Here is a 17,275-nt window from a genome sequence, read left to right as displayed (position 1 = left end):
TCAAATGCGGTGGACATTGTAACTGAAAAACTACTTGACCGATCTACCTGAAATTTTGCATAGATTTTCTTTAGACATTTCGTGAGGTAACAACGTCGAGATATTTTTCGTTTTGTGCTTATTTTTTCTTAAACAATATTAAACCTGTAGGTTTTCACAAAATTTTTATCAAAAATTTCGTATTTTTGATTTCTGAGTGATACCAAAAATTCAAAAATTATTAAAAATAAAAAAACTCGACGTTGTTACCTCGTGAAACTCATAACCTAATTAAATCTTTTTGAATTTTTTGTTTCGTATAATCCAGTGATGAGTTCTGATGTCCACCGCAAAATCCATTTTTTTTTGAGCTGCCTGCCAAAATTTGTCGCCAATGGCTTATTTTTCAATATTTTGGATTGAATTTTTTCTTAAAAATTCTTTGAATTATACTTAATATGTTTATTTAATTTAAAAATAAAATAATTCTACCATAGCTTCGAAAAAAAATCACAAAAATGTGCTTGATATGTTGATTTCAAACCATACCCCCCCCCCCTTAAGCCAATTATATGATAAATTACCACAATACTCCAGAGGAAGACGTTTATTACAAGGAGCTTTCAACCTTTGCCTCTTAATAACAGCCAGATCAGTACCGTTGATTCTGTAAAATTTCTTGGTATTCTTTTAAACAGCAACCTCAAATGGTCCCTTCATATCGAATCGTTAAGTAAGAAACTCGCATCAGCTTGCTATGCAATAAGATCTGTCTCAAGGGAACTCAATTTAGCATTTTCTAAAATAACATTCGTTGTTCGAGCCTCATCTTCGATATGGTCTTCCTTTTTGGGGTTCTAGTACAGCTGCCCAATTTGATGTTATTTTTAAATTGCAAAATAGAGCAATGAGATATCTCAGACCAGTCTACCAAGACAAGGAATAAAGTAGGACATTAGATACAACCTTGTTTAACACTGCTTTCAATAACTATTTGCTTTTAACCTCTCCTAAAGACCCTATATTTTAGATGGCAAATCGGCGACACCAAAGTTCGGGCTTCCCATATAACAGGTACGTATGTACCTGCTCCTCCAGGATATTTTGCCCCGAAGAAAGTGAAGGGACTGTACTTCAACGGATGTCCCCCGGTTTGGAAATTTCTGGACGAAATCAGGAAAGAGAAAATCGAGAAGCAACAAACAGGAAACAGGGCACACTTCAAAGAATTTTTGAGAAAAACTCATGAGAATAAGGCAGTTAGTTGTAAGTAGACTTTTTCTATCATAGTAAATGCTTTTTTCTTTTGTTCTTTATTGTCTTTTTTGGTTCAAGCTGCGGACCTTCTGGCCTATTCCACTGCGACCTTTTTAGATCTAATCTCTATCCTATTCTATTATTTATATCCTATTCTCTAGCATCTAATCCTAGATTACATTCTCTAGCCTGACCCTTTTCAAAAGGTCTACTATAGTCCGTCCCACCTTGACTTTACATTATAGATAACATAGACAATGCAGTCCTTATGAGAGTTTTAAGCGCGGTGATGCCGATTTTATCAAAAAGAATTTGTAATCGATCATTAGAGAGATTCAATTATAAAACTGTATTAGAAAAGAAAGCCATAGTTTTATGGATTCATATGCGTAATAACTATAGTATATCAAATAAACTTAAACGCATACGAATCCCTTGTAGATTGTCTTTCTAAAATAGTTTTAAAATTTAATCTCTCTAATGTTAGATTACAAATTCTTTTTGATAAAATCGGCATCACCGCGCTAAAAACTCTCATAAGGACTGCATTGTCTATGTTCCCTATACTGTAAGGTAAAGAATTTTCTTCTCCTAATGCAAAGAACCGCATATTTGCCAGACTGTCACTCTGACGTAGAACATATTCTGCTGTTTCTTTTCCCAGGTGACAGCATCTGCACAGGTCATAGCATCTGCAAATCCCATCAGCTTCAAGTGCCTATTCAGCTTACAATGTTAGCAAACCTACAATGGCTTTGACTGTTTTCCTGTCTTTGCTTATCAGGTCTGCCCTAAACTTTGGCGAATGTTTTGTGATGAACTGTTTCGCCTATCATTGTCCTGATGAATTCTTCCACCGTTCTAAAGATTTGTGAGCTACTCACCTTCTTGTAGCCGTTCTTGTAACTGCCTTTGCAACGCCGCAGAAGGGTTCCGGTCCAACGAATGACATTAATGAGCCTTGTTTGGCCATTTCATTTGCTTTTTCATTGCCCTTAGGACCCTCGTGCCCCGGTACCCAGGCTACCGTAACCTTGCTACGGTCTCCTAGTTTATTTAGGGCACACACACGATCTGCAGACGACCTGGTGGGTAAACCTAATTCAAGAAAGCTGAATATAAGAGTGATAACGGTGTTTAAAAGTTAGTGCGCTTTTTCGGCTAATTTGTAGACTCATACACAAAAACATTTTTAGATTCATACACTTTTCTGAAAATTTTCAGAAAGCCAAAATATAGGTACCAAAAAATCTGTATATACTGTATTTTCTGAAAAATCTGGTCAATGGGTGAAGATTTTTCTGTAACTTTCGAGAACCTGGAACATTCGAGCCTTGAGCCTTAATAAAAAGAAATTAACAAAAACAAATTAGGTCCTCAAATTAGGTTTATCTGCCAGGTACGCAGCATGAAATGCTTATAACTAACGTTAAAATTTCAGTTAACCAGATGCACGATCTTCTGACCTCAATGGCTGGACCACCATGGTTCCAAGAACTATCCCCCGCTCAATTGAAAACAATCGACAATCTGCAGGAATGCATACACAAAGATTTGAAGGGAAATTCTATCGAGAACGTTAAAGCAAACATGGCGGCATTTGGTCTGTACTTTCGACCGAACGAGAAAATGTTGAAGATGGCGCTGGAGTTCTGTTGTGGCGTCGATTACGAGTTTTTGCTGATTTTGTATCAAGTTATGAATCCTAAGAGAAGATGTTATTCCATCAATGACAGGTAATAATTGGCGATCGTAAAGGCTATCTTTACTTTATTCTTCTTCTTGTGCCACTCCTATCGGAGATTTGAAATCATCAAGGCTACCCTGACCTTGTTTACAGCTGACCTAAAAAGCCCATTAGTGGTGCAGCCAAACCACTCTCTCAAATTCCGCAACCATGACATTCTTCTACGGCATGGATTCTGCTTTCCTTCTATTTTTCCTTGCATTATATTTGGTTTCGAGTTATACAGTGAGCACGTAAAGGTTGGAATAAATTCATTTTCTAGAGAATGGACGATTTGGGAAAAAAATCCCGAAACAGGTCAAATTTTATTTTTAAATTACGACTTTTTGGCATATATGTCATACTAGTGACGTCACCCATCTGGGCGTGATGACACAATCCATGATTTTTTTAAATAGGAATAGGGGTCGTGTGATAGTTCATTTGAAAGGTAATTTAATTCTCTATTCAGTAATATAAATATTTACATAACTATTTACACAGGGTGTCTAAAAAAATTTTTTTAAATTAATTTTATTGACATAAAAAGAAGAATGCATGTAATTTTTATTTATTCCAAAATACATTTTAAGGTTATTAGAACACAGAAAAATAATCATTGCTTTTCCCTTAAATCAAATGTTCAAATGTAAAAAAATTAAATGTTCAAAAAGAGGAAGGTGAGTGGGCGGCTAAAATGCTAAAACGATATTTATTTGTTAAATAAACTTTATTTTCCGCAAATCGCCAGGAAATTTTGACATTCCTGTCAAAATTTCTTGAAGAAAAAGTCAGGACTTCCTTACTGTAAGGAAATGTCATTTCCTTAGTGTAAGGAAATGATATTTCCGTACAGTTGTTAGTGTTCTACATAAATGATAGAAAACATTGTCAAGTTTGACAATTCAACCTCAATACGTTTCCATAGTAACCCAAGTAATTTTATTAGGAATTTCAAAGCACCATTTATTTGGGAATAAAATTATCGCGTTTTTTTTAAATCAATCAATATCTGTCGAATTTTAAACGATTTGCGGAAAAATAGTATGTTTACCTCGTAGGAAAAGCCACATTCCTGGACTCTGTGTTGCTAAGTCTCGGCTTGCGCCTCGACTTAGCAATCTTCACAGTCGTCCAGGAATGTTAAGCTTTTCCTACCCGGTAAACAATGTACTATTCCTGTTTTCTGATAGCAGTAAAATGTATTTTGAGATAAATAAATTACACACATTCTTCTTTTTATGTCAATAAATTTAATTTAAATAATTTTTTTTTGACACGCTGTATAAATAGTTATGTTAATGTTTATATTACTGAATAGAGAATTAAATTACCTTTCAAATAAGCTATCACACGATCCCTATTCTCATTTAAAAAAATTATAGATGACGTCATCACGCCCAGATGGGTGACGTCACTAGCATGGCACATATGTCAAAAAGTCGCAATTTAAAAATAAAAATTGACCTGTTTCGGGATTTTTTTCCAAAATCGTCCATTCTCGAGAAAATGAATTTATTCCAACCTTTACGTGCTCACTGTATATCTCACTATTTCTTATAATATAAAAGAAGCAATGGAAAGTTGTTAAGAAATTGAGACTCTACAGTTAAAGTGCTATAGTCACAATCTACATAGGAAAGTTAAAGAACTCTCATGAGGACTAAGACCGATACAGAAGAGAAATCTAACCGATTCTGGCGGAGATATCATCTTGGACAAACAGAGTAAAATAAGCACATCATCTTGGACAAACGGAGTAAAATAAGCACGAGGAAAGAATACTCAGAGATACCAAGAGTTTGAATACCAAAGAGTTGACACTTGTGAGCTAGAAGAGGAAGATAAATGTCGGAAGAAGTTTACTCTGCAATAACATGGCTAAAGGATGGTAAAGTAGCAGGCCCCAATAATATACAAGTAGAACTACTCCAGAAATACACAAGCAGAACCAATGGACTACGAATCAGGAACCAGCAATAATCTCAAAGATAAGTACTCACTAACATATACAACTCTGGAGAAATATTAACAGCATGGCTAGTCTGAGTTTGTTGCAGATACTTTAGGTACTATTTAGTACGTTCTTTAACGGTAAAATATTGCAAAATCTCTAAATTTTAAAGAACCATTTAGATTGACATGAAATTTGGTATACACATAGCTAACAAGTCAAAGAAAAAAGTGATATTGTGCCGAGGTGTGCTTTTGCCCTGGTTAGACACGTTTTAAACGGTTTTTCGCAAATAACTCAAAAAGTAAGTATTTTGCCTCAAAAAAACATTCTTAGCAAAAATATAGCCTGTAAAAAATTGAAAAAAACGGTTTATATATTAGGTCTTTATACCTAGTAGAAGCAAAGTTATAGCTAATGAAAAATAGGTTCATATTCGTCAAATTCCAAATGGAATACTTTAACGTGAAATAACCAAAATATAAAGCAATTTTTGGGAAAAACGTATTACAACTTATATAAACTGTTTAAAAAAGCTTCATTTTTGTTTTATAAAAAACATTTCTAGCATCAAAAGTAAACAAGTTATGCTCAAAATAAAGTTAATCCCTTATTTTGGTAAAAAAAATCGGGAAAATCACCTCGTAATTAGCATCTCAAATGAACTTAATCGTTACCACTTCACAAGTTTCTTTACTTGTGTATGTATTGTCTATATGATCTGTAAGTTTCATCGGTTCAAAGTCCTTATCTTTGAAAGGGCTGTAGTTAAAAGGGCTTGAACGAGTCACTGATCACGAGTGTATGCAAATTTAGAAACACCAAATCTTACTCAATTTTTGTCTTACATAAAAATAGAAAATACAAGATATTCAGAAAAGCAATGCTGATTTTTTTATTTTTTAGATTTTTGGTATCTCTAACAATGTTTAAGTTAAAAATTAAAAATTAAATTAACAGTTTAAAAAATTTTACTTTAAAACCAATTTTTTTCAAAAATAAGCAATTTAAACCGATGCAACTTACAGATCATATAAACACAACATAAGTAAAATAATTTGTGAAGCGGTAATGATTAATTTTATTTAATGGAAAAGATATTCCATTGGAAGATGGGAGATCTTCCTGATTTTTTTTGCCAAAACAAAAGGAACCAACTTTATTTTGAGCGTAACTTGCTTACATTTGTTGCTAGAAACTTGTTATAAAAACAGGATTAAAGCTCATTTTAAACACTTTAAAAAAGCTATAATGGGTTTTTCCCAAAAAGTGCTTCATTTTTTAAATATTTCACGTTGAAATATTCCATTTGAAATTTGACGAATATTAACCTACTTTTCATTGGCTATAAATCTGGTTCTACCGGGTTCAGAGACCTCAAGCGTACACCATTTTTTTTACTTTTTTACAAGCTATATTTTTGCTAAGAATATCTTTTTCGACATAATACTTATTTTTTGAGGGTTTTGCGAAAAACCGTCTAAAAACGTTGTTATTTTGTTGAAAAATGAACATATTCACATGCAAATAACTCGAAAAGTGTTGACTTAGCGAAAAGGCTTTATACAGGGTGTCCCAGACTAATTTAGCCACGCTATATCTCTTAAACGAATAGAGATTTTCGAATGGGACAAAACGTGGTCTATTCTACTTGTAATACACTAATATGGCGTAGAAAAAAAATCATCCCCTAAATATTCATCCCTTAGTTACAACCCCTAACTTTAATTTTTTTAATAGCACCCTGTATATTTTTTTATAGTTTTGGATGTGGTCTTCTATCGTCTATTCAACACATTTTTTGCAAATAAAATCGGTTCGTAAATAACCGAGAAAATATCAGTTTAGTTTTGTTAATTATGTGTCGCAGACTAATTTTTCCAGGCTATATTTCTTAAACGAATAGAGATTTTCGAATGGGACAAAAACTTATCTATTACATTTGTAATACACTTTAATATGGCGTAGAAAAAAAATTATCCCCTAAATATTCATCCCTTAGTTACAAACCCCTAACTTTATTTTTTTTAATAGCACCCTGGTTAGGGATGAATATTTAGGGGATAAATTTTTTCTACGCCATATAAAAGTGTATGACAAATGGAATAGATTAGTTTTTGTCTCATTCGAAAATCTCTATTCGTTTAAGAAATATAGCCTGGATAAATTAGTCTGGGACACACAATTAACAACAATAAACTGATAGTTTCTTGGTTATTAACGAACCGATTTTATTTTCAAAAAATGTGTTGAATAGACGATAAAAGACCATATCCAAAACTATAAAAAAATATACAGGGTGCTATTAAAAAAATTAAAGTTAGGGGTTGTAACTAAGGGATGAATATTTAGGGGATGATTTTTTGTACGCCATATTAAAGTGTATTACAAGTAGAATATATTACTTTTTGTCCTATTCGAAAATCTCTATTCGTTTAAGAGATATAGCGTTGCTAAATTAGTCTGGGACACCCTGTATAACAAAAGTTACTTAAAATTAGTCAGTTTATTAATTTCCGGTCTTATTTTGGACATATATATATTTTCACCCCCCAAGAGGGGGTGAAAGTTACCCCCATGGCAAAAGCACACATCGGCACAATATCACTTTTTTTCTTTGACATGCGTATGCCAAATTTCATGTCAATCCAAGCGGTTCTTTAAAATATACAGCAAAAACCGTGAAATAATGTACTACTAGAATTTGTTCTCAATACAAGTCTTATTCCAGAGATGCAGAGACGTCAATTGCTACGTATGCGCATGTCTTGTTGACTACGAGAAAGCAAGTGATCGAGTACAGTACGTTAAGATGATGCAAATTATAAAAGAAGCAGGAATGTCTCTATGGGAGAATACTTAAGATTCCGTGGGCTGACCGAATTACAAATAAGATGCACAGAAGAATGAAGAGGTGGTGACCACTATCAAATCTCGAAAGTTAAAATACTTCGGACACATTATGGGGAATTAATCCAGATATGCCCACCTTCAAGACATCCTGCAAGGAAAAATATTTGGAAAGTGAGGTCCAGCAAAAACCTGGTTCAACACAACATTTGTGCAGCTTTTCCGCGCTTCTGCAGACAAGATTAAGATTACCATGATGATCGCGAACATTCGTCATGGATAGCCATATAAAAAAAAAAGAGTTTCTTATCAAAGTACTATCATTTTCGTTTCGATCGCCATAAACACTTCATCTTTTTTCCCTCTTCTTCGGGGAACTTCGGAGTTCTTTACTGAACAGGTTATTTTAATTTGATGTATGCTTTCAGACTTCTTCTATCGGCAGTAGTTCACTTAACCATCATTGAAACCCTACGAGAATGCCACGTCAGGCTACCGTCCCCACCCCGCAAACCTTGCACTCCCGTTTGTATGCCATGCAAAGGGAGGAAAACAAAACAAGGAGACTGTATCTATTCTGTTCCACCGAAGATACATTATGACTCCCCTTATTTGGAACCGTACACTTTCAAGCCAGATCCGCCAAAGTTCCAAAATCCGCCAAGATACGAGAACAAGCATATACAGTATCCGGAAAGTCCGTATTTTTCTTATTTGGATGCGTTGGTGAGTAAATGGTCAGATATTTTTAGTAAAATTTGAAAATCTTCTTCTCCTTCTTCTTATGCAATCCACTAATAGATTAAAAAAATTAAGTTTTCAATCTAATAGCACATAAAACAACATCCAAAAATGTTATTCTACAACCTACCAGACTGAAAACAATGGGAACCTTCTCTGGTAACACCTCCGAGGCTTCTACAATTTGCAAGCCATATCGGATGCTGAGACTAAGGAAGGTGAGGGAATTTTACAATAATTTATAATTCACTCCCATCATGCAGGTTGCATTATGGCTTGCAAATTGTACAAGCCTCGGAGGTGTTACCAGAGAAGGTTCCCATTGTTTTCAGTCTGGTAGGTTGTAGAATATCATTTTTGGATGTTGTTTTATGTGCTATTAAATCAGTGTTGCCAATCGCATTTCTTTAGTTTATCCGATGATCGCTCGAAAAATATCCGATTTGTCACGAAAAGGTACGCTAGGTCCAAAATTATTCTGTTATTAAAATCAATGTTGCCAATGTTATTCTTTTAGTCCCCTTAACAACCATCAAATAACAAAATCCGTTGTTCGTACGCCAATCAGTTGATTGTAATCAATTATCATTATGATAATTAACATAATTAATTAATTAATTAATTAATTATGAATTATCAATTAACGTAACAATTATTAACATAATTGATTAATTAATCAATTAATCTCGTAATTGTAATCAATTATGTTTTCAGCAACCCAATCAAAGTTGACATTGACAGTAATTAAATATTTCATAATGATCAGTTGATTCCATTTCTGATTAGCGTTCAAACAACCGGCCCTTTAATCTGATGGATTCTCTGTTTCACAGTTTAAAAAATTTCGTTTATAGATGAAAATCTCGTATCCTAGCTGATTACCTACCTAATTCATGTATGTAAATACTATTTACTTACTATTATTATATTATTCGTATTTTGTATTATCGTAAGTGTTAAATTCTAAATAAATAAATAAATCTAAATATTTCATTAGGTATTTGGATCGTTATATTTATTATAATTATTTCAATAAAAAAAACACTTTTAAATATTATTTTATTAAAACGTAATAACTACCTAAAACTAGGTACTAGAAAAATAAATAATAAATAAATCAATACAAAAAAACTACAGCTACATTAATAGCATAGGCGCAAAATTTCTGGCCAATGCTTTTAAAATGCATTATTTTTTTCGAGTCCTGAGAAAGCTAATAAGTAGTATTTAAAAATTTAAACGCAGAATGAAATATTACATTATTACCGAGGGCCGAAAATCCCTGAAGATAATTTTTATTATAATAAGTTACAGGGGTGAAAGAAAAAGAGAATATTGAGTGTGATTTTAATTTCAAATATCTCATTCAAAAGAAACATTTTGTTTATTCTAAGGGACTTTCGGCCCTCGGTAATAATGTAATCTTTCATTCTGCGTTCAAATTTTTCAAAAATATTTATTAGTTTTCTCAGGATTCGAAAAAAATGAATACGTTTAAAGATTATTTCAAACAGACGTTTACTTAAGCACTGCACTACATAAAATGAAAATAAAACTAAATCGTGCGTGAATTAGCTTTCATAAGTTTAAAGACTAAAAACTAAAAACTCATAAATAACATCGGAGGAAGACGGTTTCTGAAATTTGAATTGGATTAGTATGCCTTAAGTGGAGGCACTTATGCATTTAAATTCTAAACAAAAGAATTGGCACATGTCCCTTTTGTTAAAAGATGAAAAGTATCGGATGTTGGATGTCACTAACATTCATCCAGTATAAAAGTTTGGGTGGAACCAAAGAAAATTAATGTGTTGTTGGTGTTGGCAATATATGGATGAGAAAGATTTAGTAGATGGTAGATACACTGAAAAATATACGCAAATATCCGATTTATTTAAAGGTACGAAGAAGATACAACAACTCTCAAAAAGGTACGCAAATCGGATAATTATCCGCCGATTGGCAACACTGTATTAAATTGAAATCTTAGTCTTTTGCTAGCAGTTGCCGCTAGGGCATCTATGCCATTTCGTTTCGTTGCAATCCGTGACTGCACGCCGGGGTTTGTTTTGGTTGGATCAAAGAGAGCAGCATATGTGCCTCCTGATGAGAGACTAATAAGTTTCGAAACCGGTAGAGGTGCTTGATGCACTCTTTGATTGAACTGGAATAATGATGCGGCTGTAGTTTCGTGTTGCAACGCAGTTGAAAATAGTTATTCATTTTCCACTAATAGATGTTCGCGATCACGTTTGGCCATTTTTCTCTATCCCTTGCAGCGTGTATTAGGTCTCCTATGTTCCTTATCCCTGTCCATTGTTTGACACTACGGAGCCATGACATTTTTTTCCTGCCCACTCTAATTTTTCCTTTAATCTTTCCTTCAATTAATGTTTGCAGAAATTGGTATCTTTCGTTTAAATTATGTGCCCCAGGTATGCCATTTTTTTCTGTTTAATTGTGCATAGCAGTTGTCGTTCTATACCAATTCTTCTCAGGATTTCTTCATTTGTTATTCGTGCAGTCCAGAGAACTTTAAGGATTCGTCGATAAATCCACATCTCAAATGCCTCTAGTTTATTCATTATGTTTGTGTTGTTCTGAAGCTATTATGTTGGTCTGAATTACCGATTAATATCGGTAATTCAGACATATATTATACATTTTAAAGTAGAACCTTTAAAATGATATTGCCAATATTTATGAGTTGCGTTCCTGGGACGACTTTACTAAAATATAGTTTATTCGATTGCATGAAATCAACCCCAACTCAAGTTGACGGATATTCTTGAGTTGGGGTTGATTTCATGTAATGGAATGAACTATCTTTCAGTAAAGTCGTCCCAGGAACGCAACTCATAAATATTGGCAATATCATTTTAAAGTAAAAGACTATAATATATGTTGTTCTGAAGCTATTTTCTTGTGGCATTTTTATAATCAAGTATAGTCAAATGGGAAATAAGCCACAATTTTACCTAAAAATGATTTTATTAACGTTTCGACGCCCAAGTCGGGTGTCTTTGTCAAAATACAAAATAATACTAAATAAGCAAAAATGTTGTTGCTTAGTAAAAAATTCTTCTAATAATTTATTTAATCTGACTCATTTATATCGGCAATTCAGACACATAATATACATTTTAAAGTAGACGACTTTAAAATTATATTGCCAGTATTGATGAGTTGCGTTCCTGGGACGACTTTACTAAAAGATAGTTCATTCGATTACATGAAATCAATCCCAACTCAAGAATATCTGCCACAAAAAATCATAGCATGTGATCTGTCTTTAAAAAGACAACCAAATGCAACGGTGGCACTGAAATTCTCGCGTTAGAGATTCCATAGTAAATCACGAGGGAAAACAAGGAAAAACCTCGTGATACTATCCCGACATCGTAAGTATTTGGGTTTACATTTAGTTTACTCTCAAAACTAATACCAAATTCTGACTTGATATTTTAAATTTTAAATAATACTAAAATACTAAATATGTACTAACTCTATATGTTACTGATTTACTAATTGTGGTATTTTCTTTCTATTGACTTCCTCCTTTAATATGGGTAACCACATCCTACTGCATTCTACCGAGGAATTTGCGACACAATTGGTTTCATTTAGCATAATTAGAGCCGCTTCTTTGATTTTTCTCTTTTTACTATTTAAAATTATTATTAAAAATATTATTATTTAAAATTTAAAATATCAAGTCAGAATTTGGTATTAGTTTTGAGAGTAAACTAAATGTAAACCCAAATACTTACGATGTCGGGATAGTATCACGAGGTTTTTCCTGGTTTTCCCTCGTGATTTACTATGGAATCTCTAACGCGAGAATTTCAGGGCCACCGTTGCATTTGGTTGTCTTTTTAAAGACAGATCACATGCTATGATTTTTTGTGGCGGATATTCTTGAGTTGGGATTGATTTCATGTAATCGAATGAACTATCTTTTAGTAAAGTCGTCCCAGGAACGCAACTCATCAATATTGGCAATATCATTTTAAAGTCACCTACTTTAAAATGTATATTATGTGTCTGAATTGCCGATATAAATGAGTCAGATTAAATAAATTATTAGAAGAATTTTTTACTAAGCAACAACATTTTTGCTTATTTAGTATTATTTTGTATTTTGACAACGACACCCGACTTGGGCGTCGAAACGTTAATAAAATCATTTTTAGGTAAAATTGTGGCTTATTTCCCATTTGAATATACTTGACTATAATATATGTCTAAATTACCGATATTAACGAGTCAGGTTAAATAAATTATTAGAACAATTCTAACAATAAAACACTGAAAACGTTTGTTTTCTATACTTCCACAAAATTTATTACAACTATGTTACTACAGCTGTTTCGGCAGAGTGCCTTTCTCAAGTGATTTAGATTACTATGGATTTGCCTTTTTAAAGTCTTTAACTGAAGAGGTTGAGGAGTGGAGAGCTGTTTGTCTCGAGTTGATCATTCAGAATTATATCTGTATTTTTCAATTTATTAATTTCCATATATTCTAATAAAGATAGCTTAAGGCCTTTATTTTGAATATGTAGAATTTGAAACTGTTAATTAAGAGAATGATTATGATCTAAAAGGTGAAGTGCGTATAGCCTTCTAGATCATAATCATTCTTTTAATGAACAGTTTCAAATTCTGCATATTCAAAATAAAGGCCTTAAGCTATCTTTATTAGAATCTATGTAAATGAATAAATTAATAAATACAGATATAATTCTGAATGATCAACTCGAGACAAACAGCTCCCACTCCTCAACCTCTTCAGTTAAAGACTTTAAAAAGACAAACCCATAGTAATCTAAATCATTTGAGAAAGGCACTCTGCCGAAACAGCTGTAGTAACATAGTTGTAATAAATTTTGTGGAAGTATAGAAAACAAACGTTTTCAGTGTTTTATTGTTAGATAAAATGAACTTCCATCAAGTAACGATCGAATCCATCAATTATTAGAAGAATGTTTTACTAAGCAACAACATTTTTGTTTAATTTAGTAATATTTTGTATTTTGACAACGACATCCGATTGGGACGTCGAAACGTTAATAAAATTAGTTTTTTAATTTAATTGTGGCTTATTTCCCAATCAAAATAGTTTATTCATTATGTTTATTTTTAAAGACTTCCCATGCCATATAGGAGCACCGACCATATATAGCATTTCGTGAATCTTGTTCAGGCCAAAGTCAGAGCTTGTAAAGACATTTCTGAATTTTATGACTGCGCTTCTAACCCTTTCTATCTGACATTTAATTTTCATATTCGACATTCAGTCTTCACATATCCAGGTTCCCAGGTACCTAAATTTTCTTACGTGCTCTACATCTTGATTGTTATATCCTAGTCTTGGATTTTGATGTTGACATAATTGACGGCTGATTATACGGAACTTCGTCTTTTTTATGTTGATGCTAAGTCCCATGTTCTTGCTATGTTCTCCAATTTTATTAAGACGGTTTTGAAGGTCTTCTATATTGTCCGCTATTAAGACTGAGTCATCAGCATCGTATATTATTGACCCAGGTACCATTTACTTTGATACCGCTTTCGTATTCCTCAAGAGGTTCCTGGAAGATACTTTCTGAATATAAATTAAACAGTAGTCGGGAGAAAACGGATCCCTGTCTTACACCTCTGAGAATTTTTTGAGCTTGCGTTGTTTCGTTATCTAAATACAGTAGATAACACATAAATGGTATGGGAAAACAGTTTCATAACGACATCAAAAACGCATAAATATACTTTACACCACGGCTGCTATAATACTTTCAAGTAACAATTTTTTTATTTGCAGAGGGAAGAAATAAAAAATGCGGAGAGTGTGTTAGATATTGATGTATGTAGAGTAGATGATCAAGGTTGGTTACTTATTTTTTACTTATATTTACAATGAATTTGACACTTCTAATTTATTAATGAACAGTTAGTTTATTTAGTTTATATTATAATTTATTTACACCGATTTTGAATACTAACACTATTTACAATAAAACATCATTTTTCTACGAGCATGCAAATATGTCTACTTTCGCGCACGCATTTTAGTTTAGAAAGTTTCACTTTTCCGCACGCGTGTTACTTTTCCGCACGCGGTTTTTACTTTTCCGCACGCGTGTTAATTTAGATATGTTAATATGGCCTTAAAGTAATTATAATACATGCAATAAACTAATATTCAGATATTATTTACTAATTTATTTCAAATATATCTTATTGTGTTCCTGTTTTAATGAAATTAACGCGACAATTCGATGAAATAAAATTATTTTGACATAATATTCGAAAGTCAAATCGGTAGACAATAAATAACAGTCGTTTTGAATCATCGTCATGGAAACCAAGATCGTCCTCATGCTAACTAATTATATTGAAAGTTTGGTTTTGAAAACCTTGTCAAAGAATTAATTTGTGTATGTATTTTCACTAGTAATACCACTAGAGGTCAAATTATTTCCGGAAATTTTTTTGAGATCATGAATATTTTGAAAATTTCCCGAGTCGCAGACGAGGGAAATTTTCTAAAAATATTCATGATCAAAAAAAAATTTCCGGATATTAATTTGACTTCGCGTGGTATTCGGTAAGAAAATTCCACACCAAATTTGCATTTGAAAATCCAAAGCTGCATGAACAGATTAATAGCGCGCCATAGCTTTGTCAGCAATTATTTAGGCTTTCAAATTCGTAATTTCTACTCATTGTAGTTGCATGGGAATACCATTTCAAGATAGAAAATAGTATATTCTTCAATTTTACATAAGTTTTGAGTAACTACAAGTGATAGAAAATGAATCAAAACTAAATTATGTAAACAAATAAAAACCAGTCTGTCAAAAATGTTCTGTTATTGTAAACGTCAAAAAATTTCCACTATAATTCGCTGTTGGGTACCCCACGAGCAAAAAATTTCCGATAAAATACCTCCGTTGCCATGGTGATCTGTCAAAATAACGTATTTTGATTGGTTCAAAATTACAGGTGTGGAATTTTCATATTAATTAAATTAATTGATTAAGGGCCGGTTGTTCGAACGCTAATCAACATTGATCACTATCAAATACTTAATTACTGTGACAACTGTCAATGTCAACTTTGGTTGGGTTGCCGAAAACATAATTATTAATGACAATTATGAAATTAGTTAATCAATTATGTTAATAATTGTTATGTTAATTGACTAATAACTAATCTCATAATTATAATTAACTATGTTTCCAGCAACCCAACCAAAGTTGACATTGACAGTTGTGACAGTAATTAAATATTTGATAGTGATCAACGTTGATTAGCGTTCGAACAACCGGCCCTAAGATTTGGTAATTTTTTAAAGACTCTTAGAAAAAATATTGTTCCTAACTCTTACAGAAAGTCTCTTTTCCGCACTCGACTGCTTGCCGAACTCCCGCTTCGCGTCGTTCGGCAAACTGCAGTCGCGTGCAGAAAAGACTAAGGAATGCATTCAATACCAGTTTTCTTATTCAAACTTTCTTCGTTTCTCTTTACATGTCCTTTATAATTTCTATTATAATTGTGTTGTGTCTTCCAATGTTCGATCGATTTTAGCCCTTATTATTTTCTCTATTATTCTTGCAATTAGTTTTCCTGGTATAGTTGATATCGTTATGCCTCGATAGTTAATACAGTTTCTCTTATCTCCCTTCTTATGTATTGGTAGTATAAGTCTATTTTTCAATCTTGTGGTATTTTTGCTTTGTTCATTAGGAGGTCATTAATTTCTGTAGATAATATATTTGTTTGATCTCCTCCTATGTATCTTATCATTTCATGGGTTATGTTATCCTTGCCCATCAAGGCTCTGTCTCCATAATTTGTTTTGTCCTGTTATTATATTTATTTTTGTCTTTATCTTTTATATTCGTCGTTATATGTATTAGCTTATGTTGTCTTAGTTGCATTAGAGTTATTAGAGTATCATAGAAGAGTTTTTAACTTCCCCTGTAGTTTCTTGTTATTCTCTGCCCAAATTTCCCCCATGACCTCTCTTTGACTCTTTTGACTGCTATTTTGACTTCCGTTTCCGTTTTGATTTCCTTTTTGTGATTAAATATCACTTCAATTTTTCTTTATTCCTCTTTATTTTGCTTGTACTGTTTCATTCGTCCACCATTCGGTTCTTCTCATGTTTATATTTGGTAGTTTTATCTTGCCACATAATTCGGCTGCTGTTAATAGTATGCTTTTTTTCAGACATTTCCATTTTTCTTCTATATTTGTACTAGATTGTACAGTATCATGTAGTTGTTTTATCCTTTTAGAACAAGAGATTTTACGAGAGCACCAAGCGGCCGAGAGGAAGTATAACGACCTTCAAGAGAACGGGGCATGGAAAGGTTTGGTATCTCCAACTATAAAATTAGAATGTATGGATTTTGTAAATAGATCCCTACAATGTAGACCCGTTAAGTTGCCATCGCTGTTTCCACTAGAAGATACGTTGCCTCCATGTACCTGCGACGAAGAGGAAAAGCCAGGCGGTGGAGACTGTAAGCAACACATAAAAGTATTCATTTTCTGGACGCAGATTCTTAGACTATCAGTTTTCCTCTTTTATGGTCTTTGAATTCCTGTTCTTATAAGATTTATGCTTGTTGCATTCTTTCTATTTCTTTAAAGATGTATAGTCCGTTCTTTACGGACTGATTGATCTGAAATTTGGTAAACACATAGCTAACAAGTCAAAAAAAAAGTGATATTGTGCCGATATGTGCTTTTGTCCTGGGG

General features: G+C 32.9%; 1 protein-coding gene across 1 annotated transcript in view; it reads left to right on the top strand.

The window, feature by feature from the left end:
* Positions 1 to 17,275, top strand: part of LOC126883848 (uncharacterized) — a 52,094-nt gene that overhangs the window by 2,792 nt on the left and 32,027 nt on the right. The window contains exons 2-6 of the mRNA XM_050649524.1: positions 1,010 to 1,245; positions 2,678 to 2,972; positions 8,195 to 8,492; positions 14,328 to 14,391; positions 16,810 to 17,037. Of these exons, the coding sequence (XP_050505481.1) occupies positions 1,010 to 1,245; positions 2,678 to 2,972; positions 8,195 to 8,492; positions 14,328 to 14,391; positions 16,810 to 17,037 (1,121 nt within the window). The remainder of the gene's footprint in view (positions 1 to 1,009; positions 1,246 to 2,677; positions 2,973 to 8,194; positions 8,493 to 14,327; positions 14,392 to 16,809; positions 17,038 to 17,275) is intronic.

The sequence above is a fragment of the Diabrotica virgifera genome, chromosome 4, assembly GCF_917563875.1.
Source record: "Diabrotica virgifera virgifera chromosome 4, PGI_DIABVI_V3a".
Lineage (NCBI taxonomy): Eukaryota > Metazoa > Arthropoda > Insecta > Coleoptera > Chrysomelidae > Diabrotica > Diabrotica virgifera.
The sequence above is the reverse complement of the archived record's forward strand: the minus strand, read 5'-3'. Positions and strand labels throughout refer to the sequence as shown.